The sequence below is a fragment of the Trematomus bernacchii genome, unplaced genomic scaffold, assembly GCF_902827165.1.
Source record: "Trematomus bernacchii unplaced genomic scaffold, fTreBer1.1, whole genome shotgun sequence".
Lineage (NCBI taxonomy): Eukaryota > Metazoa > Chordata > Actinopteri > Perciformes > Nototheniidae > Trematomus > Trematomus bernacchii.
Window position 1 is genome coordinate 1,821,675 of NW_022987821.1, and position 24,937 is coordinate 1,846,611.

Consider the following 24,937-nt stretch of genomic DNA (forward strand, 5'->3'; position numbering starts at 1 on the left):
AGAGGAGATGCACACGCTGCTGTGTGAGTGTGAGTCCTGGGTCAGGGGTAGGAAACCATGGGACATCAGTGAAGCTGACCAGAACCTAGATCCTCCCACTCTACTTTCTCTTCCTCTAATTTAAGCTTCTTTAAAGGGGGTTTAGACATGTATAATGGGATCCCTCAATCCTTCAAGATTTTATTGGTAAAGAATGCAATTATTCACTCGGAGGCTGTAAATCATGGCCATGGTGTGCAGCAGGAGGGCACATAGGAGGCGTGAAGAGGGTGTGGAAATGCTAGCGAGCGCATACCGGCACTTTTCTTTTTCACTTCCCTTGCCCTTTCAGGCAAGTCGGGGCGATGTTTAGAACCAGACATTAGTCTGCTATTCAGGTGGAATAGAATGACAGCCAGACAATCAACATGAACATTCTTCCAAAAATAATTAGGGAGGGAACACTTGCTGGGGAGTGTGGGCTCATAGCAGAATTGGCAGCTATAACACGAGAGAGGGGGCCTAAAAAGTAGGGAAGGACAAATAAGCTGACAGGGTAATAACAGATGAGGCACTTCAAAGCGGCTTCAAATGTTCCACTGGTGACGGATCATAACTCACAAATATGTGTTTGAATGTATGATCAGCTTGTAGGCCACCTGACGTTTCTGATGTTATTTATGCCCAGGATCATCGGATTAATTCCAAACGCATTTTAAACGCATTCAAAAAATGTCTCTGAGGAGAAACCCTCAGGAACAGAAATAACACTTTATTACGTCGGAGTTCTCACACTTTATATTCTTACACATGCAGCAACACCTTTTGCAGCTCTGCAACGCCACAGGTAACGCTCATGATCCTGGTTCGGATGAATCCCCTGACTATGAAAGACACTTAATTGGAACCAGACTTGACAAGAAAAGAAAAAAAAGTCAGTATCCTTCAGATATGCATCTGGTTTTGGAGAAGGGGAAAGTCTTTGGCACAAAGTAAATCCAAGTGTGTATGTAAAAGAAGGGCCAGTTGGAAACTAGAAAGTAGGATATGCTGCTTTTGTAGTTTCCTTTTGTTCTTAACACTTCCCAGATTCAGAGGTTTGGTTCTAGCATGCAGAACATTATTTTAAAAGCATCAAGACTGAAGAATACTTACTTTTTTACCCATTGGACCTTCAGGCCCATTGTCGCCAGGTGGACCAACTGAACCCTGTCATGTGAAGAAGAGAGAGAAGGTTACACATGGGCATTGAAAAGTAGAAATGATTAGTAGATGATGAATGATCAGAATGGAGAGCATTTCAGATTTAGCATCATAACTAATGGGACCTAGCAAATGGTGAATTGGATTTTGTGATATATTTCACCTGGAGTCCACGATTTCCTCTTGGGCCGAGTGTACCTTCAGGACCCTAGAAAAGGTGTTAAAACAATTATAGTCCATGAAAATAATACAAAATATTAGAAGCAGAAGAAGAAAGAAAACAGGGTTGAGAAAAAGATCACAAAAACCAAAAATGTAATTGTGACAAAAAGTTAGACTTGGTTTTAAATCATAACAACATTAAGCAGCACGTACTCTGTCTCCCTTGATTCCAGGAGTGCCACACTCCCCTCTCTCTCCCTGTAAGAGAAGGAAAAGCAGTTTAGAAAAGCGTCAATTTGCATAATTTCAAGTTTATGACACAGATTTATCTTGGAAAATGGGTTTTAATATCCCAGCCAGGTGCTGGTGAGCAAGGCCCAACTAGATGGGACCTACTTAATTAAATTCCTTTAAAAGAAAAGTAACTACAGATTCTAGCAGACAGGCTTGACATTAAATACAGATGAAGAAAAGGAGAACAAAAGGCCATGATATTTCAAAGTCTTTCCTGTGAGTGTTTCCTTTCAAGGCCTTGGAAACATCATTCTTCACTCTCTCTGACTGTTGCATATTTTACACAAGCGTGGGAATCTGATCATCTATAGAGAGACCGTACAGTAAGTAGAATCCATACAATACCTTCTCTCCTTTGTATCCAGATTTCCCCTGTGTGTACAAAACAGTCATGTTAAGTCAGAAGGCGACAGACACAAAACACTGCCACACAAAACCCAGAAAAATAGTTGTCACTTTTTTTTCTGAGCAATGGTAGTGTGAAAGGTGAAGATAATTACAGTTTGTTTATCTGTACTTGTCAATTTTGACTTAATCCCAAGTTGATTGAAGACACTAAGCTCACCTCAGATCCTTCCCGACCAGGAAGTCCACTGAGCCCACCCTCACCCTAAGGGAGAGAGGAATATTAGTTTTACAAGGAAAGTCCTCCTGGTTTGTACGAGAAGTTTCTTGTCTTGAACCGGTAGTGAATGAGTGATTGTTTAACGGGGGAACACCTTGTGTCCTTTCGTGCCGGGGTTTCCATCTTCTCCAGGACGGCCCTTCTTGCCCTGTGTAGAAAATAATGGAAGTAAAATAACTGAATAAAAACAAATCATATAATATATATTGTACCCCTAAGATATTCTTATTTTCTACATACAAAACATATTAAGGTAAGCTATAGCCACTTAATAAAAAAGTGGTTATGCAGGAAATACCACATGATACATTTAAACCTAATATAAAGAGCTTTAAATCAATAATAATAAAGAACATGAGATTTGAGGAAAAAAAGCTTAGCATAAATGCTAACAGAGGGAAGCTAAACAAACAAGAACATGGTTTATTAATGAGCCTGTGAGCTGTTAATAGGCTGATTAACCTTTATGCTATGCTAAGCTCATATTTCCTGACAGACATAAGTGGTATAAATCTTCTCATCTGACAGAGCAAGAAAGTGAATGGGTGTAAATCCCAAACTGTTTTAACTTGTAGTGTAGCTATTCATCCATGTTTTGCTTTTGCTGCAAATAGAAGAGTCTTTTTTCTTGTTAGCTGCCTTGTGTTCTGCAATTTAAGAGATCTTTTTCTTGACCCCTCGGCTACATCTTGCGGCAACATGTTGTGCAGCTCTGGTGAAGTCTGGGCGCAGATGAGTCAGAGGGGTTATCCTCTTCTCTCTGTTTCCATGCATCGTGCATGTTGTTATCTTTCAAATATCTCCCTGTCTGTCAGTGTGCTGCGGCTGATGTGAAACAGCTTTTGTTCGTAGCATTAAGTTTAAAGGGGTAATTACTCTGTTCTCATCCTGTGAAAATACATCAAAGCCCAACCACTACGTCTAATTGCCGCTGACCTTCACTGTGTAATAAAAGGAGCGTTCACATCATGACATGGCATTGGCAGAAGAAGAAAGTTGTGCATGGAACCTCCTATCCAGAGAGCATTTGTCCTCAGACAATCCCAAGTGGCTGGGTTCTTTGGACAGACATGATCCTCCTGATTACCCATGTAAATATCTGTTTAGGCCTGTTCTCAATAAACTGTAAGAGGAATGCAAGGTATTTGCTTTACTAACACTGCTGCAGGGAAACAGAGATACTCAAAACCACATGATTTACTAAAGCTCCCCAAAACCCTGCAATTATGTAGCCTGTTGGCATCTAGGGAGCCTTTTGTCAGCTGTGTTGTCCTCTACAGCGCTTCAGTTGGAAGTGATGGTTTTTATGGGCAGCAGCAGACAACATGTGGTTTCAAGATCGGAAACATAATCTTACTGTATCTAGCAGAGGTCCAAAATAGAACCATAAAAAGTGAAATATTAAGTTATTAAAAATAAGTAGCGCTTGAGATAACAGCATTACTGTGTTCCGTCTACAAGAAAATAGCATGACGATATCTATCTAAAGTTGAGGGGACAACCAGAAGCATGAGATATTTTCCTTACAGTATATTATCAAATGAATAGCAACAAATAATGTATATTTTTGAACCAATAGTTTAATACATAATACAATGCTCATAGTTATGAAAATATTAGAAACTAAATTAGTTTCCAAAGCTAACGCTGGGTTTGCTAAAGTATAATCATATTACATATTCAGCTTTTGTTCTACTACAAAAAACAAGTGCTAACAAGCTAACAAGTGGCTAAATGATCAACAGTTTGAAATCAACTGACGCAAAAAAAGATACTTCTGACTGTTTCAAAGTGTCTATAATGAAATTAAAATCCAATAAATTCTGATATAATGAGAAAGGGGGATGAACAATAACTTATATAATCATAATGATTTATTCATACTCACAGCAGGGCCGCTGGGTCCCCTCTCACCCTTGTCACAAGCACACTTGCTCTGGGCCAGAGGACACTTCAAACACAGGGAAAGAAGAGTCAGACATTTGGGGACATAAATCAAGAAATGTGCAAAGAAAAAAGCTCAGTCGTGAGACTCACCCCTTCATCTGCCAGAGCCGTCTGTGGAGCAAGAAACAGAAGAATGTCAAGATGTTGTCAGACTGAGGCCATATGGTTCATTTATCCCCCCCCAGCACACACTGTCAGAACAGATCACAGGAATCAAAGACTACAATTGAGATATTGTCTAAGTAGACTGATGGATGACTCTCAGCTTAATCCGTGGTCCCTGTTAAACCAGACAGTAAAGCGGATACATCCATTTTTAAATGAAGATACAACCCTTTCCACAGAAGGAGGTTTATGGTCCCAAAGAAATAAAAACATCTTTGTTCCAGCGGCCATCAATCAGATGAACAAAGTTGCACAGATACTATGAAAGCAATACTTATTTATTATCATTTTATTTTCGTGGTTTAGGTTATGATTGTTGTGGTATTTTGTTTGTCTAAAGATGTCTGTCTTACGCAACCCAAAATCTACCTACGTACAAATAAAGTAACCTAAACCATTTACTTGGTCTCAAAGTTAGATTGTAAGATTTTATTAGAGCCCCAAGCACCTGATACCCAAACACCCAATTAAACGTGTCCACAGCTGGCTTGGGTTCAGGCCTCCGACCTCCTTCACCTGTTTCTGCGAGTGGATTCACATCCTTCGTTTCCTCGTCTTGGCAAAGCTCCGATTTTCACCAGACACTTTGTTTTTCTCTTCAAAGCTAACCACATTCTCTACACAAGGAAGAATGGTCACAATTCCAATGAGACGAAAAACAAACCACATGCATTGGGGTGGGTAAAATATCCTCGCTAAGCATTCGGGGGATGTTTCGGTGTTGGGGTGGGGTGTCTGAAGACAACAGACAGGGGAGTGATGTGGTCAAATGCTGAGACTGAAAGATTGAACACAGTGTCTCACAGAGGAACTGTCTGATGACATACAGATGCTGCCCATGGAGGGCAATGAGATGAAAGTGTGCTGCTGGGCTCTTGCATGCCAGCAGAATTGCAGGCTGTCAGGATCAATGCTGTCGGAGCCTCGATGCAACCTTTCTATAAAGTTTCCCCTTATCATATTTGGACGTATACCACCTGTGTCAACATTTGAAGTGGTGTCTGTGGAGCTGGTAGAAAAATGTAGCGTGCATGCATGTTCATGCTGTGCTCTCACTGCACCCGATTTTCCCACAAGGAGTTTTATAACGCGGAGCATATGTTACAGCCAGCAGCCCGGTTGTGTCTGCAGGATGTTGCTGCGCAGCACATGTTCTAATTATGTCAGTGGAAATTAACCGTCAGTTCATGGAAGTGACCCAAATCACTCACGATAAAAAAACTGGGAATGAAGACAAACTTTGTCTTGGGGTAATTTCCAAAACACGCTTGGGCGAAAAAGAATTTTCAAAGAGATTTTTTCGCCCATCTGAGTGAATCAGGATGAATTTATCTTACAGTGATGACAGCAGAACTGTTACTATGGCAGCAGGTGGCAGGTGTACATCCGTGATGTAATAAGGTAAAACATAAAGCTGTGGTTTAGTAGGGACTTGCTTTTTGGGGGAATGAAGAAGTTAGAGAAGCTTCAAACCTACTTTACATTACTGGTAATAAACAAAAACTAAAAATATATGCAATTACACAAATGATTAAAGTACTTTTGTAATTTATTTTTGTCCAAATCAATGACTTTATAATGCATAGCATCTAAAACCAGAAAGCTAATTTGACCAATGTCACTATTGAAAATTCGGTATCAAATCTGAAACAAAAACAACATGTATGTTTTACTCACAATCTCCTTGATGAATTTATCCACAATAGCTCGGTCCTGCAGGTTGTGAAGGTAGCGGGAGGCAGGGGAGCTAGCGATTAGCCGCAGCTGGGCTACGTTGGCCTGCTCGTTGGCTTCAGGTGTGATGCCGATGGTGAAGAACCGGATGCCCTGGTTTTTGGCATCAGCCACGGCCGAAAATATATCTGGGTTCCTCGGGTGTGAGACGCCGTCGAAGAGCAGGACGGCCACCTTGATGCTGCTGGGACCCGACTCCTCCAGGTAGATACGGGTGAGGTTGGTGATGGCGTAGGTGGTGTAGGTGCCGTGACCGATGTACGCGATGGGTGTGATTCGAGCCTTGAAGTCTTCAATACCCTTCCACTGTTTGAAGGTCTGCTCTATGATGACATGGCTGCTGTACTGGAGGAGGGCGGCCCTGGAGCTGAGGCCCCGGCCCGTCTGCAGCTGAAGGTTCTGGAGCCGGCCCATCACGTCCGAGGCGAAGCGCTTCTCCTGGGCATGGTTGTCCTTGGCGCTCTCCGAGCTGTCGATCAGGAAGGCTATCTCCAAACTGCAATCTTCATCTATGAGTGCTAAGGAAGGAAGAGAAGAAATCTTAGCAATGATATCAAAAGAAAGAAGTAAGGGTTTGCACTGATTCAGACAGCCGCTTTGGACACTTTTTTATAATTATTTTGAATTACAGCGAAGCATTTTCGTGGAATTGTACGCTCAATGTGACTGAAAAGCAATTGATTCATTTGAGAGTTGGACCTTCTGTGGTGTTTTGCGCTAAGCTAACGTTAGCTCACGCAACTACTGTTAGCTAACATCCTTTCAGCCCTGTGGTCAGAGGAATGGAGAGACTAACAGGTGATTTGGTGGTTGCTTATCAACAATCACAAAAAACAACCCAGTATAATCGGGGCCTTATTTATTTTCTTCAGTTTGGTGAGAAGATCTAACACTAAAGTTTACACTGGTTAGCCTAGCTTAGACTGTAAATAAGGGGAAACTGTTTAAAAGGATTGCATTCTATTACTTTTTGGCATTTCATCACAAGATATCTGTAATTGCTTCAGATGAAACAAACAAACCAACAAGTTAACTGCACATGATGTATTATTAATGAGTTTTCTGTTGCCAAGTTACTCGTCTGGACCTTTCCAAGCACATCTTTAATTACTTTCACATCAACACAGTATGGCTGTTCAACTCGTCTGAACAAGATATATTGTAGTTGGTTTGTGGAAAAAGACTTTCATATCCAGCCAAATATATAGATACACGTCTTCACAGCCAAATGGATTTTATGAGTCAGGGAGAAATCTTTATCTATGGAGCCTTCAGGAGGGGTAAAGGTGATTTACTGACTATTTAGGCTCTATAGGCTTCCTTTTCCGGAAAAGTGTGATAAGTTCATGAATGTGACATACATTTTGAAGAGGGGATAAAAGTAACTTAACTTGCCGCACCAACCTCCAGCAAAGGAAGGAGGTCACAGATCTAATAGAGGCTGAGGATAAATCACATTAATCTTGGCGGAAATATGTCACCGAGAGAATGCGCCTGGGGAACCAGGATTCTGAGCGTATAAAACATTTGGGTAACAGAGCACTGAGCGGTCACACAGGAGATGGATGGCACTGAGAATCCTTAGAGATATGATCAATCCGAGTGGATTGCATCCTCCAGCGATGTCCTTGTTGAGTATCATGTTCTATTTTTTTTTTTTTAACCTGTGGCAGCAGCTTTTTCTCCCGGTGATGAAAAAAGTGAAAGATGTTCTGCCTTCACAAATTCCATGCCACTTTACCTAGTTATATCAGTGTAACATAGCCAATGAAACAGCCCCAGGGCAAATGTAGAACAAATACTTACATTTCTGCGGTATGGAATTGGAGGGAATTACTTTGAGCTTCTTCTTGGTGGTCACCACCTCTTCCTCATAGTCTTCACCATAGTCCTGTGCACAGAGACCTTGAAGTCCCCACAGGAGCAGGAGCCAGTGCAGAGAAGGCAGCATGACTTCCCTGAGAGATAAAGAGAAGACACAGATGGATAAAAAGACCCTGAGACGTCCTCACATTTTAATACCTTCCAGAAAAAAACTCAGAGAACAAGCTTTAACAAGCATGAGGGTTTGAGACTCAGGCATCAGGCATGCATAACTCACAATGTTGCTGACTTAGCTTTCCAATGTATTCAGCTCTATAAAGCTCTCCTGGCAGTGAGGAAGTTCAGGAAAAGTGCAAGTAGGGAAAAGGAGAAGGATTCTTCATTCAGAGTTAGTTTGTTTCCATGTCCTGAGCATCCAGCGGAGTGTCCTCTTCCAGGGATGGATCCTGATTGAGTCTGAAGGTCAAGGCACGTTGAGGGGACACCAGCAGCACCAGCACCAGCAGCAGCAGCAGTGGCAGTGTGTTACTGAAGGTTCACACTGTATTCTGCATCCAATGAGACTCAATTCAAGCCATTCCAAACTGGCAGTAAATTAAGGGAAGTCCAGCCCTCTTTCAAAATCACTCACTCCCATTTAGGGGAGTGTGTGGGAGGGGTACAGCTTATAGACAGCCCGCATCATGACAGAGCAATGAGTGCACCCCCTTCCTATTTCCTTTTCTTAAGAAAGTGTCATTTTGTATTTGTGCTGGACTATTTAAAAACAGGGAGTGAAAGCAAATCCCCTGGGAATAAAAGCAATGTGTCAAAGACAGCTGGTTAGAATTCAAAAAAGAATTAAATGTGTTAGGGTTAGGGTTAATGGGAGCACCCATTAAGACACCAAGGTCATGTCCTTGGTCATATTTGTGAAGAGTTAGGCATTTTACGAATGTTGACTGCTCTTTCAAATCTATTTCACTGAGTCCTACTGTTTGTTGGCAAAAGTACTGTAATGTAAAGTATTATTTTGTTATCTTAATTAAGATAGATATTTCTGAGGGCTTGATACCATTACACTGTATTTTAGCATTTACCATGCCTCTAATTGTTACTTTTGGCCACTGTGGTGCTCTTTAGCAAAGGTTACATAGTCTCGCTTTTTACTGAACTGTTAAATGAAAGTCCTGAGGCATTATGTTGTGCTGGTTGTCCATCTGTCTCTTTCTCCTGAATGCAATACCTCTGGAATGTCTTAGCACAAACGTCCATTTGGACCGAGGGTCAAAGTCAACGTAACTTCACAAAACATGTTCTTAAGAAACTATTATTATGGCATTTAGGACAGACATGGATGTTAACTGCAACTGTACTGTTTGGAGAATTTTGAATTTACATTGGTGGTGTAAGCTGGAAATCTTCATAATGATCCTGGATGCAAAAAGTCGCCTATACAATGTTTCAGCGCACAGCAACACTGGTTGCATCAGGACTGCTTTTAGCTATGTTTCGTCCCCACCAAAAACTGGCTTCAAAATGCTTGCTATGTTCTCTAGCTAGCTGCCATTTGGGATTTAGGGCTGGGCAGGTAGTGAATATTTGGAGCTTTTTGCAGCAGCATCTGGCAACAATGGAACTTTGAGAGCTGAACCAAAACAGTAAAGTTGTTGGAATGAACCAAAACAATGAGCTCAAAGTAAAGCTCCAAAGAGAGAAACTGCAGACTACAAGCTACATCTTTCACATTACACATAATCTGTCTATCAAGTGTTGTTATGAAAACATCTAGAGTAGCTGCTTTAAGGTATACATTATGTTGGTGTTTTCTTTTATTTGGCTTTCAGGGGCCTCGCCCTCCAGTATAATCCAGATCGCTGGAATAGTTTGTATAGGTGATTTATACCCTCAGGCAACACACCTTGCAAAAGCAGCGTAGCGTGATTCATCTGTAAAAACACAGAGAGCTGTATTTCTTTTGGCATAATTCACTAAAAACATAAATTTCTAGATGACAGAAAGAAGTAAATCCGTATGAAGGCTAGTGCCACTATCATTTACAGCTAAGTCCATATTTATATCCTCTGACATTTGCCTTTTTGTCTACAGTCACATTCAACATTGTGAATGGAATTTATATTCAGATATCATTCAAATTGGTCTACTATTCATTTCCTATACACCTCATGTCAAAGAAATCCAGAGGTCTCTTGAAAGCCACCCGTTAAAGGTTATCACAGTTGACTTTCTTCAGAATGAGCCCCGTTTTCTTATTGAAACCTGGTGCGTGTTTCTTTTCAGCACCAAAAGAAAAGTCTCATAACTCTTTAATCTCATTATAATTCCTGTGCAGTCCCGGATCAGAGGAGTCTCAACATCCCATGAGACTGTCTGCAGCCATAAAAGCTGAAACTGGATTCACATAACTCTGCAACAGGGATGACTGTGTGTGTTTTTATTGCCTACTGTACTCCTGAAAGCAAGGAAAGGTGAGCTGTCACTCAAGAATGCTTCCCCTGAAAAATAGTTCTCCTTAAATCTGGTTCCGCTCTCCGTCCTTCGTGAGGAGACCTGATTATGCAAAGCAAGGGTTTACGGGATTTTTTTTTTAAAAATATTGTGTGTGCTAGTTTGTAATGAGAAATAGGAAGATGCTGTTATTGCTCGTCTGACCTTAAAGTTTTAAATAGGTACAACTTTGGCTACTAAATGAATAAAACTTTGATTCTTCACTCTTTTTGTTGTACAATACACACAATTTAGCAAATCTAGGACACAGCAAACGACTGAGTTTCAATATGAGATACCATATACAAATGGAAAACTAAAGGATATCAAGTTATAGGATGCTAAAATAGCGTATCTGGAAATCCACTTAATAGTAACAATCTTTTTTAAATGCATTTAGTTTCAAAGTTAAGATCCTACTTTCGTTCAAAGCAGGGATTCTGAAATAATGAGTTCTCAAAGCAGACCCAACAGTGTCTCTAAATTATAAGACCCATTCTTTTAAGCGTGCATATTTAAATAGATGAATAAGGACGGATTGATCTAAAAAAAGCACAGTAATGCTCTAAGTAGATACAGACACCAATAAAGGGCATCAATAAAAGCAGGACCTGGCATTTGGTATATAACACCACATCATTTCGTTTTTAAAGACGACAGTTTGTTGTTTTCTGTCTCTTTGCAGTCAATTAGGGTCTCTTTGTTGTCATTTTGAGTCTATATGTAATTATAAAGAGTCACTGTGCTTTCCTCACGTTGTACTTAAGAGTCTATTTTTGTTATCATTTTGTGTCCCTTTGCGGTCATCTTGTGTCTCTTTGCAGACTGTTCATGTCTCTTTGAGGTCGTTCTACGTGAATATTTGATTGACATCTTGCCGGGGCCTGTGTCCATGTGTGTGGTGTGAAAGGAGAAGGAAAAACAAAACAAGTGTGAGGCTTTCTTTTATGACACTGTGGAAGCCACCACTTAGCTCTTTGATATCCCCTTACCCCTGCAGGTATCTTTCCTGTGACATTTGGTCTAACCACTGTTTTTACAAGATAATACATGTTCCTTCAACATATAGTTACAGCTCTGACAACAGAGGCTGTTGATTGTCAGCAGGTGAAAGGCAAACCCCACGTAAGAGTACTCAGAGCAGCGAAACAGATATGTATGTCTCAACAGGTTTTCATACCAATCTGATCTAAAGGAGAGCTGACAGCCACTCCACAGACCGAGGTCAAACTGAAAATAATCCTTTAAGTGGAACAGTCATGGTATATTATAGGAATGTGTTACTGGGTGCTGTTCCACAGATATTCAGATAGAGGACTATACGTTGTCAATCACAGATTAAAAGCATAAGTTTCAAATATGACATGCTTGTCTTGTACCTGGCAGTTATTGTCTTTAAGCATGCTAATGTTTGCGAGCATCAAACACAAATGCTGCTTTTATGTGATCCTCGGATGATCAAAATGTACAAGTTTTGATGCCGCTCTTTTGACTTTGGTGTGTTCATTAACTTTAAGTCATAATGTGGAAACAACATGGGCGCTATACATAAGTTGTGTTGTCTTTTATTGCTCAGAGTGTGTAAATAACACTTTGATAGCTTGTATATTTGAGCTTCTATGTGTTATACTTGTTGCTACACCAGTACATTATATAATATATAAATATATAATAACTTGTATTACTAATCTAGGTCATTCTGCATGGACAACAGTTATCAATACAATATCAAAAATGTAACATTCAATATTTTTAAAAAGGTCTCTTACTATCAACCCAACAGTTACCTAAATCTGCCACGCAGACACAAACACAAAATGAGTTGCTGGCTTTTTTTCCCGATTTTTCCAATATCACATAAATGCAGCAAAGGTTAACCCGACGCTAAATGTTATTAGCTTTGCAGGCTTTTGAAAACTGAAGTGTTGTGCTGGATAAGATGTCATTAGAATGCATCCTATCTTGACCATGAGCAACATTTCATGAAAAATCTATTCAATAATTGTTGAGACATTAACGTCAGCTAAATACAATGCAATGTAATGTACGTCTGGAATACAGTGTTGGACTGACAGGCAGACTTACATTTCTTCATTGCCTCGAGTCATGCCACTAGCAAGGCTTAAAACACCATATCAAAATCCCAAAAGCAACTCACCGCTGTAAGCTACCATCTGCTTCAGAGTATTCTCATCACCTTTACGGTCTTTGATCAAAAAGCTTGAAAAGCAAAACAGTGTTTCCTCACCAGAAATGCATGGAACATGTCTGTGCCAGGTCGAAGGTCAGCAGCTGTCCCAAGCATGATGAAGGAGGGGGGCGGGGTTACCTGATGGAGACAAAACACAGGTTGGTTTGGGATTGGAAACATTTGCACATATTTAAATAAAGGTTATTGTTGTGTATCTAAATACAGAGAGGATCACTTAGCAGACTTTTCTCGACATCTCAAATGGTAACATGTCCATTCTTGCACGTCGTGAATTCATTGAGCTTCATCACCATGGCTATAGTAACTGCAACACAGTCACAATATTTCCAGAGGTGGAGGAGTATTTAAACAGGTCTCCCTTTTTCACAAGAACTGTTCAAGTTAATTGACATTCAGAGGGATCTCCTGCTGTAATAATAGAACAAATCACCACAAAAGCTTGTCAACACAAGGTGTTCTCAGTCATCACTCATCCCACTTTAGTTTGGCATTCACAGGATCTTTAATCCAAATATGTGCTGTGTTTTCACAGACAAATACAGACTAGTAGAGATGGTGCCTGCAGACAGTCGGATAATCATATGTGGGTAAGAGCAGTGATGCCAAGCCTTGTTCAATCAGTACCAGTAATAAACAAACTACATTTAAGGAACACATTAAAGGAGAATTTTACTAATTTTCCCTAAACACACTGACTGTCTCTGATTTATGTAAATATAGTGAATCTGCTACATACAATTCTACCATAGGGTATTTGTACAAATCACTTACATTATGCTTTTAAATGAGGCTAAGAAGACTTACGGATTTAAGCCTGCAAGCAAGAACAAGCATTACACTTGTCAGAAACGCACACACTCACACAAACTTGCACAAAAAACTTCCTTTGCACATTCTGTCTCTGTCAATACAGCAGCGCCCTCTAGTGTTCACATGGTGGTTGTACCTCTCCTGGCTTGAAATGCACACTTGCTGCATCCTAAACTCTAAAAGAAAATACTAGTCTGGTAGAAAGAAGTGGAAGAAGTACTCAGATCTGGTACTTAGTCAAATTAGAAGTACCAGAGTGTAGGAATACTCAGTTACAATTAAAAGTCCTGCATTCAAAAGTTGTTTCAAGTAAAAGTACAAACGTATTAGCATCAAAATATACTTAATGTACCAAAAGTACTCGTTTAGCAGATACTGTTGAAAAAGGAAATCTAAAAATGCCAATGTGATATTGGAGACATTTAGGCAGAGAATTCTGACATTCGTAGAGTACAGTAAGTAAATCTTGTATATCAGATACATTTCCACGTATAAAAATTAGGAAATGTTTGTACTAGTGCAGCTTGAACAATCACAAAATACCTTTTCATTTAGGTGGCATCGGCCTAGTCAGTTACTGCCTTAACTGCATGCAATACATTTGTGATGTTTCATCTAACAATAAGAACAATTGCACTTACAGTTTAGAGAGTGTTCAGCTTTTTTCAAACATGAGCCAAAGCAATTGAGAAAAACAGTAGTTATTTTAAAGAAATACAAAATGACTGTTTTTGATTTCAGGAAAACACTCTGTTCCATGAACTGTGCCCGGAAGCCTGCAGGGAGACATCATTAGTGCTATTAATTACACCTGTGTTTCAGCCTGCTTTCTCATTTCAAAATGTCTAGACTGAAAGAAGCACCTTTCTAAACTTCAGTTATTTATAGAATATGTTTGTTTTTTTTTAAATGTGAACGTTATATGTTTAGCTAAACAGTCAATTTTATGCAAAAGGGGAACTATTCTATTCAACTTGTAATATTTGTTGTACATTTTGCCTATAATACTTGCTACTAAATTGAGTAATTATGGATTTCATGTTGTGGTATTATTAACTTAAATATTTAATCACTGCAAGCAAGTAAAGCTAAAGAATGACATTTGTATTATTTTAAACTATCATCATCTTTCAATTTTATTTTTCTCCAAACAATAATAATAAGCATGTTTATTGGTTACTCTGGGATTAGAATAAAATGCACTTTTAATAAATATTGCAGACTTTGGATAACGGTTTAAACCATTACTTGTATCACTCTATCACTCCGCGCTAAAAGTGCCCTTAATGGGCAGGCGCCATCTTACCTTAAAGAACTCATTATACCCTACTGTCCCACTAGGGCATTGCGTTCCAAGAATGTAGGGTTGTTGGTTGTTCCTAGAGTCTCTAAAAGTACAATGGGAGCCAGAGCCTTTTCTTATCAAGCTCCACTTTTGTGGAATCAGCTTCCAGTTTGTGTTCGGGCGGCAGACAGCCTATCCGTTTTTAAGAGTGCGCTTAAGACCTTCCTTTTTGATAAAGCTTATAGTTAGGGCTGATTAGATTCAGCCCCTAGTTTTGCTGCTATAGGCTTAGACTGTCGGGGAACACCTTACTTCTTCCTTCTCTCTGTCTGTACCTGTGTACTCTCATGTTCCGAATAACCCAGCTTCCCCCAAATTTATTTTTGGTGTCTATCTACGCCGGGATCCTGAGTCGTGGCTGATCCTGTTGCTGTGGTCCTGGATCATAAGTCCTGCATCCTGAATCCTGGATCCTGAGTCCTGGACTTCGAGTCGTGGCTGAACCTGTCTCTGCGGTCCTGCCTGACTCTCATCATACTACTTCCCTGATGGCTCCCATAGGATTGTTGACATCCTCGTGGATTCATATTCTTATTATAGACACATGCATTTCCAAACATTTGGTCTACCTACGCTGTAAAATGTATTATCTTTTCAATGTACACACGGCATCTATTGCACGTCTGTCCGTCCTGGGAGAGCTGGATCCCTCCTCTGTTGCTCTCCCTGAGGTTTCTCCCATGTTCCCCTTTAAACTGTGGGGTTTCTCTGGAAGTTTTTCCTCTGGAAGTTTTTCCTTGTACGATGTGAGGGTCTAAGGACAGAGGGTGTCGTATTGTCATACTGATATTCTGTACAAACTGTGAAGTCCACTGAGACAAATGTAACATTTGTGATATTGGGCTATATAAATAAACATTGATTGATTGATTGATTGAAAGTAATAAATACAATCATCAATACAAGTTTAAAAGTGCATTAACAGTCAAATATACTTCTAAAAACCCAAAAATAGTTTTCGCTTATATATTTGAATGTCCTTGTATATATGGTATTATACTTAAAATTGTAATGGTTTATTTAAAATAATAATAATAAAATGTCATTGTCATATCTTAACCTTTTAGGAACAATCCCTTTTAACTGCAGCCGTCCCACAAATGAAGAGGAGTAAAAACTACAATGTATTCCTCTAAAATGTTGTGGAGTGGAGTACTAATAACTTATGTCCTCCTCAAATCCCCTCAACTTATATTTGTATTACTAGCCTATGTTGGAACTTAAACCACTGTCCAACTGGTAAATCAGTTTAGATCATTTAGTTTTAATTGGTTAAGTTTCACCAAAGTCACACAATAACAACAACAAACAAACAATTGAGAGAACCCCTGTGTTCTGCTTTACAAGAACACAGTACAATGTACAATGACTGCTTTTGTCAATGGAGTCTGGCAGCTCTGCAGAGGGCAAAGCTAATGGCACCCCCCTCGCAAAGGCCTGCTTGAAATATTCTAAATATAGTGTACACACAACAACTGATGCATTTCTTGTTGGGTACTTTTTAAGAGGCTAAAATCAGTTTTTGTATGCCCCTGATCACTTAATGCCTTGACTATGGATTAGATCCTTATACAACCCCATTTCAAACAATCCTAATTATACCTTTAAGTGTACTAAACTGACATGGTGAAGTCAGCGGACACCTTTTGTTAAGGTAAATAGCATAGATAATGATGTGGTTATTCATTTCTAGTTCTGTGAACACAAGCAGATGGAACAATGAAACAACTGAGGAGTTGTAAGCAATTGATCTGGGGATTGAGGAGACTGTCCTGTGACCCAAGCAACAAATGTTAGGGGAGGAGCTGAACACTTAACTTCCACTGACATGGGACATTGTGTACAAAAGGTTTGGTGACACCCTAAGGATGCTCAAACTATTTGTTCCAAAGTTTGCAATAACTAAAGAACTGATATCAATGATAATTCATATTATATGCCACCTTTTGTTTGTAGTGTCATTCAACAGTCGTCACATTTCCTCTGCAGCTCTGGAGGGCAGAATGTCAGCTGGTGGAGCTTAACTTCTGCGCATGCCCATATCAGCGTTTCCTACGTAGCACGCATGCGCAGTTCACCTCCTCGGCCATTCATTATAAAGCCGCAAGTTCCTCCGTCTCTATCCACCTTCAGCCATTTTGACAATGTTGGGAGCTGTGGGACGCTGCTGCACCGGAGCACTGCAGGCTCTTAAGCCTGGGGTCGCACCCCTTAAGGCCCTCGCTGGATCTCCAGCCGTACTCTCACGTAAGTCCTGCATGCAATGGAGCGTTTCAGCTAATTCGCAATAAGTGAAATACGCATTTACCAGCCTGTCAGGGAAGGGCAGGGGAAATGCTAATTTTAGCTAGCTATCGGTAGCATCATGCAGGCTGCCATAGCAGGCCTTAACATTAATATGTCGGATTTTAAATCTGCTGGACTAATTGCAAACGTTTGTATGGGTGCACTTATGCATTTATGTTCATGTTGACACATGTCATGCAAAGTAAAATATCCAGGCTGTGTTTTTCTTGTGCTTGCATCAATGACCTTTATGTAATGACATGAGGCTGCCATCAGAGCCTGCTAACTTAGCATTACTTGTTACGTTTTTAGCAAGGTCTGGCAAGTAGATTAGCAATGCAGAAAGACACATTTCATGTTTATCCACAATATCATTACATTCATATACAAACAGTATAAGCATGACGAATAGGGTTGATCATAAAGGTACTTGCCATTCAATGTCCTGCGTTTGTCATTAGCCGATGTCACATTAGCCATGTTAGCTTGAAGTAACATTAGACTTAATTCATCGGTCATTCCACGTTAGTTGTATTAAAGTCAGGAAATACCTTCTTAGCGTTTGCACTGATTAATACATTGGATCTCACAGAAGTTACGTTACTCTTATCGATTGTTTAAGAGGGCGTTACTCGATAATCTTATGCTTTTAAAAGCTTAGTTTGCCCGACAACAATTACTTGACATTGAGAAGGACCGTAGACACGCAGTTGTCCCTTTCCGGTGCTATTTAACGGGAAGGATGGCATGTTTGAATACACTGGCCTGACAAGGTCATGACACTGAGCTAACTGGTACTGTTTACTCTACAGGCAGAGACTATGTCGCACCTGTCGCCGCTGCTGCAGCCGCCTCCGGCCGCATTGTGGCTGTCATCGGTGCCGTCGTCGACGTCCAGTTCGACGAGGACCTTCCTCCCATCCTCAATGCCCTGGAAGTAGCCGGCCGCGAGTCCAGGCTAGTCCTGGAGGTGGCACAGCATCTTGGTGAGCCACTTAAACTTTAACCTTCAGTCTTGAAAGTGGGGACTTACATTTCTACAGTGGAAAATAAACTAAACAAATGTTTGTGTTTAGGTGAGAACACAGTGCGTACCATTGCCATGGACGGTACAGAGGGTCTGGTCCGTGGACAGAGGGTTCTGGACACTGGCGCCCCCATCAGAATCCCAGTGGGTCCCGAGACTCTGGGCAGGATCATGAATGTCATCGGTGAGCCCATCGACGAGAGGGGTCCCATCACCACCAAGCAGTGAGTTCACTTATAAAAACACAATTGCATATATGATATTAAATAATTTAATTTTTTTTACGAAGTGAATTTGAGAGCAGTGTTGCAACAAGGACTTTGAAAACATTAATATTGGTTTGTATTAATTTGTACTCTTTAAATAGCTGAACATGTTTTTTTTCTTTCCTCCCATAGCACTGCACCCATCCATGCTGAAGCCCCTGAGTTCACAGACATGAGTGTGGAGCAGGAGATTCTGGTGACTGGCATCAAGGTGGTGGACCTGCTGGCCCCATACGCCAAGGGAGGAAAGATCGGTATGTGCTTACACATAAATATTTAGGCTTTTAAAATGGAATAACTGAAGCAAGCTCCTTCATTTTTTTTTGTAATAAAACAAATCTTTAATTTCTCAGGTCTGTTCGGTGGTGCTGGTGTGGGCAAGACTGTGTTGATCATGGAGCTGATTAACAATGTCGCCAAGGCCCATGGTGGTTACTCTGTGTTTGCCGGTGTGGGCGAGCGTACCCGTGAGGGAAACGACTTGTACCATGAAATGATTGAGTCCGGTGTCATCAACCTGAATGACAACACCTCCAAGGTGAGGGTTTAGGCAACTACTGGAACTTGAAATAAGACATTTGAAATGCAAGCAAACATCATCCACTCACCTTTTATTGTTGTCTCTGCTAGGTGGCGCTGGTGTACGGACAGATGAACGAGCCCCCAGGCGCCCGCGCCAGAGTGGCTCTGACTGGTCTGAGCGTAGCAGAGTACTTCCGTGATCAGGAGGGTCAGGATGTGCTGCTCTTCATTGACAACATCTTCCGATTCACACAGGCTGGCTCTGAGGTCTGTACTAACCTCCATGTCTGTCAGTAGGATAACAATACATATTTGTAATGGCAGTTCATTGGGATTGTTACTTTTAAACTCTGCTACAGATCTTAAATGTGACTCGATAATAACCAAAGCTCTTACCTCTCAGGTGTCTGCCCTGCTGGGTCGTATCCCCTCCGCTGTGGGTTACCAGCCCACTCTGGCCACTGACATGGGAACCATGCAGGAGAGAATCACCACCACCAAGAAGGGATCAATCACATCTGTGCAGGTAAACTTTGAAACTGTAAAGATGGACACTCAAATGGAAATGTTCTTTTTAAATATGAACTGAGTCTCGATCCTCTCCACCAGGCCATCTATGTGCCCGCTGACGATTTGACTGACCCTGCCCCCGCCACCACCTTCGCTCACTTGGACGCCACCACTGTGTTGTCCCGTGCCATCGCTGAGCTGGGTATCTACCCCGCTGTGGATCCCCTGGATTCAACCTCCCGTATCATGGACCCCAACATCGTCGGAATAGAGCACTACGAGATCGCCCGTAATGTGCAGAAAATCCTTCAGGTTTGGGACTTAATAATTATCTTTTTATAAATATAGTTTAGGACTAAAAAAACATATCAGGCTAACGAGTTCTACTTTCTTCCTCTAGGACTACAAGTCCCTGCAGGATATCATTGCCATCCTGGGTATGGATGAGTTGTCTGAGGAGGACAAACTGACCGTGGCTCGTGCCCGTAAGATCCAGCGTTTCCTGTCCCAGCCCTTCCAGGTGGCCGAGGTCTTCACCGGTCACATGGGCAAGCTGGTGCCACTCAAGGAGACCATCAAGGGCTTCAAGAGCATTCTTGCCGGTAAGTGTAGAAGATCCGTCACTTGTATAAAGTACTTAATAATTCACACTTTTCTAGATTGTGCCTCATCTTCCTATTTGAAGTACTGATTTCTTTGGTACCTGTGCCCTGTAGGTGAGTACGACAGTCTGCCCGAGCAGGCCTTCTACATGGTGGGCGCCATCGAGGAGGTCGTTGAGAAGGCACAGAAGCTGGCTGAGGAGCACGCAAACAAAGACTAAACATCTGTGAGAAAATAGGAGGGATAAAGGAAAAAGAAGAGGGGTTCTGCGGTTATGAGCACTTGGTTTGTAAAACATGTCAAAATACAAATGTACCTGTCTAGTCATCCTGAAAAGTTCTATTTAATGTTTCCAATGGAAGATGGAATAAAACACTGTCTTTACACAAAACAACTTGTCAACTGTATTTACTATATGCTTGAAAAGTTGTAGTTGAGAATCTTGTTCCTAATGGTGGATTCCATGAAGTTGCTGTAATCCACTCTGAACACAAGATGGCAATCTTGGTCATGTTGAGTTATCTGAACTGTGTTGCAGGTTGCAGATTGTCACATGCTGAAATAAAACAGTGGACAAAGCAAGTGGATGAGTGTTTGTTTAAACTTTAAGGGATAACAAACTGTGGTGGAACAACTTTCCCTTCCGACTGGTTCAGCTTAATAAAATACCAACTGTAGGTTTTACATGGTTGTGCATACAGATTTGAGGGAATACTAATGATATAATTTAAGGCACGTATTACCCAAGTGTCCATGGCCAACAATGCTATTTAAACCCCTTCACACATTAAATAGGGTTTTGAATGTATAGGCATTCGTGGAAATGCCTTTGACTGCTTTATTCCATATTGGATTTCACATACCAAAGAAAGTCTGACCTCAGGCCGTAGATTTAGAGTAGCCGGATTATATAGGGATAGAAAATCCTGTTTGCTGTGTAATAACCCTGCTTGCTCTGCATTAATTCAATATGCAGAGCAAATATTAGGTACTAGTTTTTTTTATATAGCGAGTCTGATTCCATTGTCTGTGGGATAACTGACTGAACTATTTGCTCGATTGTAAAGTAATTTGGAATGCATCATTAGTAATTACGTCTCAGGTTTATCACAGTATCTGTATGCCTACTTCACAAATGCTAACTGTAAAACATCCAGTAATTCTAGTATGAATGATTTGCTCTAACATGGTAAATATTCATATAGCACTGCCATCCTTTTCAGCACTCTAATCAAATGTGACAACTAATGTATAAAGTCAAGTTCAGATCCTAAAATGCCTATTTGAAACTTTATATCTAAATTCTGTTCAATCTGGCAACAGTAAAATAAAAAAACGATATGAAGGTTTAGTTGGTTTATATACAAAATGATAATCCAAGGTACAGTTAAAAGTCTGCTAAACATGCATACATTTAAAGTACTGTACTTATATTCCATCTTGACATACTTGCTCTTTACTGGACTATTGCTGCTTAATATTTGTACTGTACAGTAACTATTTCAGAGGGAAAAGTCTTACTTTTTTGCACACTAAGTTACTAGTTACTTTTACACATAAATGTATCTGCTCATATGATGCAGTTCTACTTACCAATAATTAAAAGCATCTAAAATTAGGTCCACATTGAAAGCTTACAACAAAATGTATTACAAGTATTTATTAGTAATAAACATTGATAATGCTGAGAAATAACTTTTCCTGTTGCACAAAAACATTGTTTACTTCTCATTATCACTCTGCATTCACAATTCGATTAAGAGGACAATCCTTATCACAATAATTGAAATTCTATTTGAAGGTGCATTGCCACACAGAAAAACCGAGCCCTTTGTTTCAGGCTTCTTTTGTATTGCTCGTCCCTAACCTTTCACACATGCCTATCATCAGGCCAAAGGCAAACTACATCTGATAAGATCTAGATAAGGTGGCCTTAAGTGTGTACACGATGCAAAAGAGACATGAGTTTGTTTGTCTTTTGTTCTCGTTTCGGTGTAATCTTATGTTTCATTTTGAGACTACCTTTGTTTGGTTTACTGCTCTTTGCTTCAATAAAAGAAAAAAACTAATATCACTGGTAAACCTGAAATGTTTGAATTGCATAAAAAGTGCACAAAATTATTTCTTGGCAATAGGAATGGCTTGAGAGGTCATGATGTAGTCAGAGACGCAGGTGGGCATGTAGGACAGCGGCAGCCAGAAGAGCTTGGCGTCCCAGCCGGGGGAGTAGCGGTGGCGGGGCCGGACGGCGGACACGGCGTGCTCCATGCAGCCCACCACCTTCATCAGGTCTCCATCACTGATCTTCTCAACTTTATCTTTCATTACCGCTAGCGCTAGGGAGGGAAAATTAGTAAAATAAATAGAACAATTCAAACTAAATGCATAAAAGAAACCATGATCCAAACTTACATTTTTCTAGAAACTCCGTTCCGTAGTCATCTCTGACCTCCTGGGGCATCTTCTCCCACAGATCCTTCACGTTTCTGGTCAGGATAGCACTGTCCGTCACATTTGTTTTGAAGAAGCCCGGCTCAATGCAGAGGACTTTGACGCCAAAAGGTGCCATATTTAACCTAAGTAAACATTTCTTTAATCAGTGTTTGTGTTCAAAAGGCGCTGATATTGTGACAAATAATTAATTTGTGAGTTAATGTTTCACCTGAGGCTGTCGTTGAAAGCCTCCACTCCATACTTGGAGATAGGGTACGGGCCTCCTGTGACACTGATCCTCCCGAACACACTCGCTACGTTCACCACCCGACCCCTGGCCTTCTTGATGAGGGGCAGCACGCTCAGGGTCACTGCGATCACTCCGTTCAGGTTGACGTCCAGCATGGACTTGTAGTCATCGATGGTTAGCCAATCACAGGGTCCAGAGGGGAGGGACACGCCTGCGTTGTTCACTACAGCCCATAAGCCTGGGGAGGATCACACGCATAACACATAAGATCTTTTGGAAGACTCATCAAATAGTCATCTCTAGAGGGCGGAAACAATTCAAAGCATGTTAATACAAGCTGAATCCATTTGATATGAGATGAATCGTTAAATGTGTGACACACTAGTTTGTTTTTTTGGGATATCTAACATCAGCAATATAAAAGCAAAATACTAAGAAACCGTGAAGCCCTGCTGAGTTTCAATGACGAAACAAACTAATAATTTATTATTGTATTTCCTATTCCCCAGAATATAAATCATTTGAACTGCTGTCCTCTTACCAGACAGTGTTCAGCCTCAGGCAATTGATTCACAATGTGCTTACATTTATGTTAAGATTAAACTAGAGTGTAATCATTAAAAGTTTCAAGGTAATTTTCATTTTGTTTACTTTATTCTTGCAACAACTGGCGAGTTGTCTTACTGTCACTTACTGTAAACTTGGGAAGTTTATCACAATCTGTCGCCTCTGTAGATGTTTGGTAGCCTTTGAACTGTACCTTGTGATAATTGGGTATTTTATGAGTTGATTGTAGTGTAACTGCTATATAAATTAGCTTAAATTATTATAGTGACATGTTTTTCCAAGGTCAGTGGACTTCCTCTGGGGTCCATGACTGCAGGGACACTCACCCCGCTCCCCCACTTTGTCCTTGATCATGGCGGCCACTTTGGCCACGCTGTCCTGGGACCTCACATCCAGGTGTGTTGTTCTCAGGTTGGGGGAACAGGACTTCCTCAGATCCTCCTCTCCCTTCTCGCTGAAACACGAGGCGATCACTCTGAAGCCCTTGCTGTCCAGGTGGCGGGCCAGGAGGTTTCCAAAGCCGCTGTCACAGCCTGTGATGTACACATACTTGTTGCCCTTGTCTGGGACCCTGGGCAGCTCCCTGAACCAGCGGTACACGTAGTATAACAGCAGCAGCCCCACGAGGTACAGGTACATGACTGGAAGAACAAAGAAGACATGTTATAGTAGTACTGCACTTTACCGTTTGAGGTACTTGGTAAACTTATTTTAATTGAGTGATTAAGTGATTACAGGACACAAATACTTACAGACAAACAGACCTGGGTTTGGACTTAGTTTAAACTTCTTAATCTCTGCTACATTGATGAGGAAATACTGTACTTTTACACCTTGTTTTTCTGCAGATAACATTTTCCATTCAAAACATATGATCGGTTTGTAAAATGCAATGAAATGTGAAAGATTGAATTATCCAATATAGGATATACAAATCTAAGTATCTCCACTTCATTGAGGCACATCAGTAAAATGCTTCTTATGTATAAATGCATTACTAGAAAGTAGAGTTTGTTAAGTACTTTTACTCCACCAGTGCCATGAAGCATTTTAATCGTGTCATAGTAAAATGTTTAAATAAACTTAGAGAAGGAAGGAAGCTAACGTTATCTATCTGACTTCCCTTTTTGCATTAACTTCCATAGGAGGTATTACATTTCTTGTAATTTAAATCCTTTCTTCATTAACTGGTAGCATATTGCGCAATTTGACAGGGGAAAAACGGGGCGGTTATTGAACGCAACTGATTTCCTAGTTCAATAGAAGGTGATTTCTGATTAGATATGGTGTAAATTAACGACTTTACATTGTGTATTTAAATGCAGTATTAACTCCATATATGCTATTTCCTATTTGGATAGGTTTCTGATAACGTGTTGTGCAAAAACTGTTTAAAAACTGAACAAAACATGACGCCAAAACTGTTATTTTCTTCTCGGTCGCATTTAGCGGTTCCCTGCTATTGACAAACAGAGTGAACACATTATGTTATTATCTTAAACGATATCCTTAGTAGTGTTATATCTATGGAGGAGTTATGTTTACAAGAAGTGAAATACTACAATGAAAAAGTCGTACCTGTTGAGCAGACGTCGTCTACCCGGACTCTGACCAGCCTTCACCAATAAACATTATATCAGGCGAGGGGGAGCCTGCACCACGTGACAAAACAGCCCTCTCCACCAA

The 24,937-nt window shown here is 40.6% G+C and overlaps 3 protein-coding genes across 3 annotated transcripts in view; 1 reads left to right on the forward strand and 2 right to left on the reverse strand.

Annotated features, from left to right (window-relative positions):
- Nucleotides 1–12,714, reverse strand: part of LOC117499237 (collagen alpha-1(XXVIII) chain-like) — a 31,260-nt gene extending 18,546 nt beyond the window's left edge. The window contains exons 1-11 of the mRNA XM_034151614.1: nucleotides 12,669–12,714; nucleotides 7,916–8,067; nucleotides 6,053–6,627; nucleotides 4,301–4,321; nucleotides 4,152–4,214; nucleotides 2,358–2,411; nucleotides 2,204–2,248; nucleotides 1,984–2,010; nucleotides 1,558–1,602; nucleotides 1,346–1,390; nucleotides 1,135–1,188 (exon numbers count right to left, since the gene is read on the reverse strand). Of these exons, the coding sequence (XP_034007505.1) occupies nucleotides 1,135–1,188; nucleotides 1,346–1,390; nucleotides 1,558–1,602; nucleotides 1,984–2,010; nucleotides 2,204–2,248; nucleotides 2,358–2,411; nucleotides 4,152–4,214; nucleotides 4,301–4,321; nucleotides 6,053–6,627; nucleotides 7,916–8,067; nucleotides 12,669–12,679 (1,092 nt within the window). The 5' untranslated portion in view covers nucleotides 12,680–12,714. The remainder of the gene's footprint in view (nucleotides 1–1,134; nucleotides 1,189–1,345; nucleotides 1,391–1,557; nucleotides 1,603–1,983; nucleotides 2,011–2,203; nucleotides 2,249–2,357; nucleotides 2,412–4,151; nucleotides 4,215–4,300; nucleotides 4,322–6,052; nucleotides 6,628–7,915; nucleotides 8,068–12,668) is intronic.
- A 4,136-nt stretch (nucleotides 12,715–16,850) lies between these two features.
- Nucleotides 16,851–20,583, forward strand: atp5f1b (ATP synthase F1 subunit beta). Its single transcript, XM_034151023.1, has 10 exons — nucleotides 16,851–17,034; nucleotides 17,886–18,059; nucleotides 18,150–18,324; nucleotides 18,499–18,620; nucleotides 18,720–18,904; nucleotides 18,997–19,155; nucleotides 19,292–19,414; nucleotides 19,498–19,710; nucleotides 19,799–20,000; nucleotides 20,115–20,583. The coding sequence occupies exons 1-10, from the start codon at nucleotides 16,932–16,934 to the stop codon at nucleotides 20,219–20,221; spliced, it is 1,563 nt and encodes a 520-aa protein (XP_034006914.1). The 5' UTR covers nucleotides 16,851–16,931; the 3' UTR covers nucleotides 20,222–20,583.
- Nucleotides 20,584–21,342: 759 nt separating this feature from the next.
- Nucleotides 21,343–24,922, reverse strand: LOC117498867 (retinol dehydrogenase 7-like). Its single transcript, XM_034151025.1, has 5 exons — nucleotides 24,830–24,922; nucleotides 23,578–23,892; nucleotides 22,664–22,922; nucleotides 22,414–22,577; nucleotides 21,343–22,337 (listed from the first exon to the last, which is right to left on the reverse strand). Exons 2-5 carry the CDS (start codon nucleotides 23,888–23,890, stop codon nucleotides 22,120–22,122), a joined length of 954 nt encoding a protein of 317 aa, XP_034006916.1. The 5' UTR covers nucleotides 23,891–23,892; nucleotides 24,830–24,922; the 3' UTR covers nucleotides 21,343–22,119.
- Between the last annotated feature and the right edge of the window lie 15 nt (nucleotides 24,923–24,937).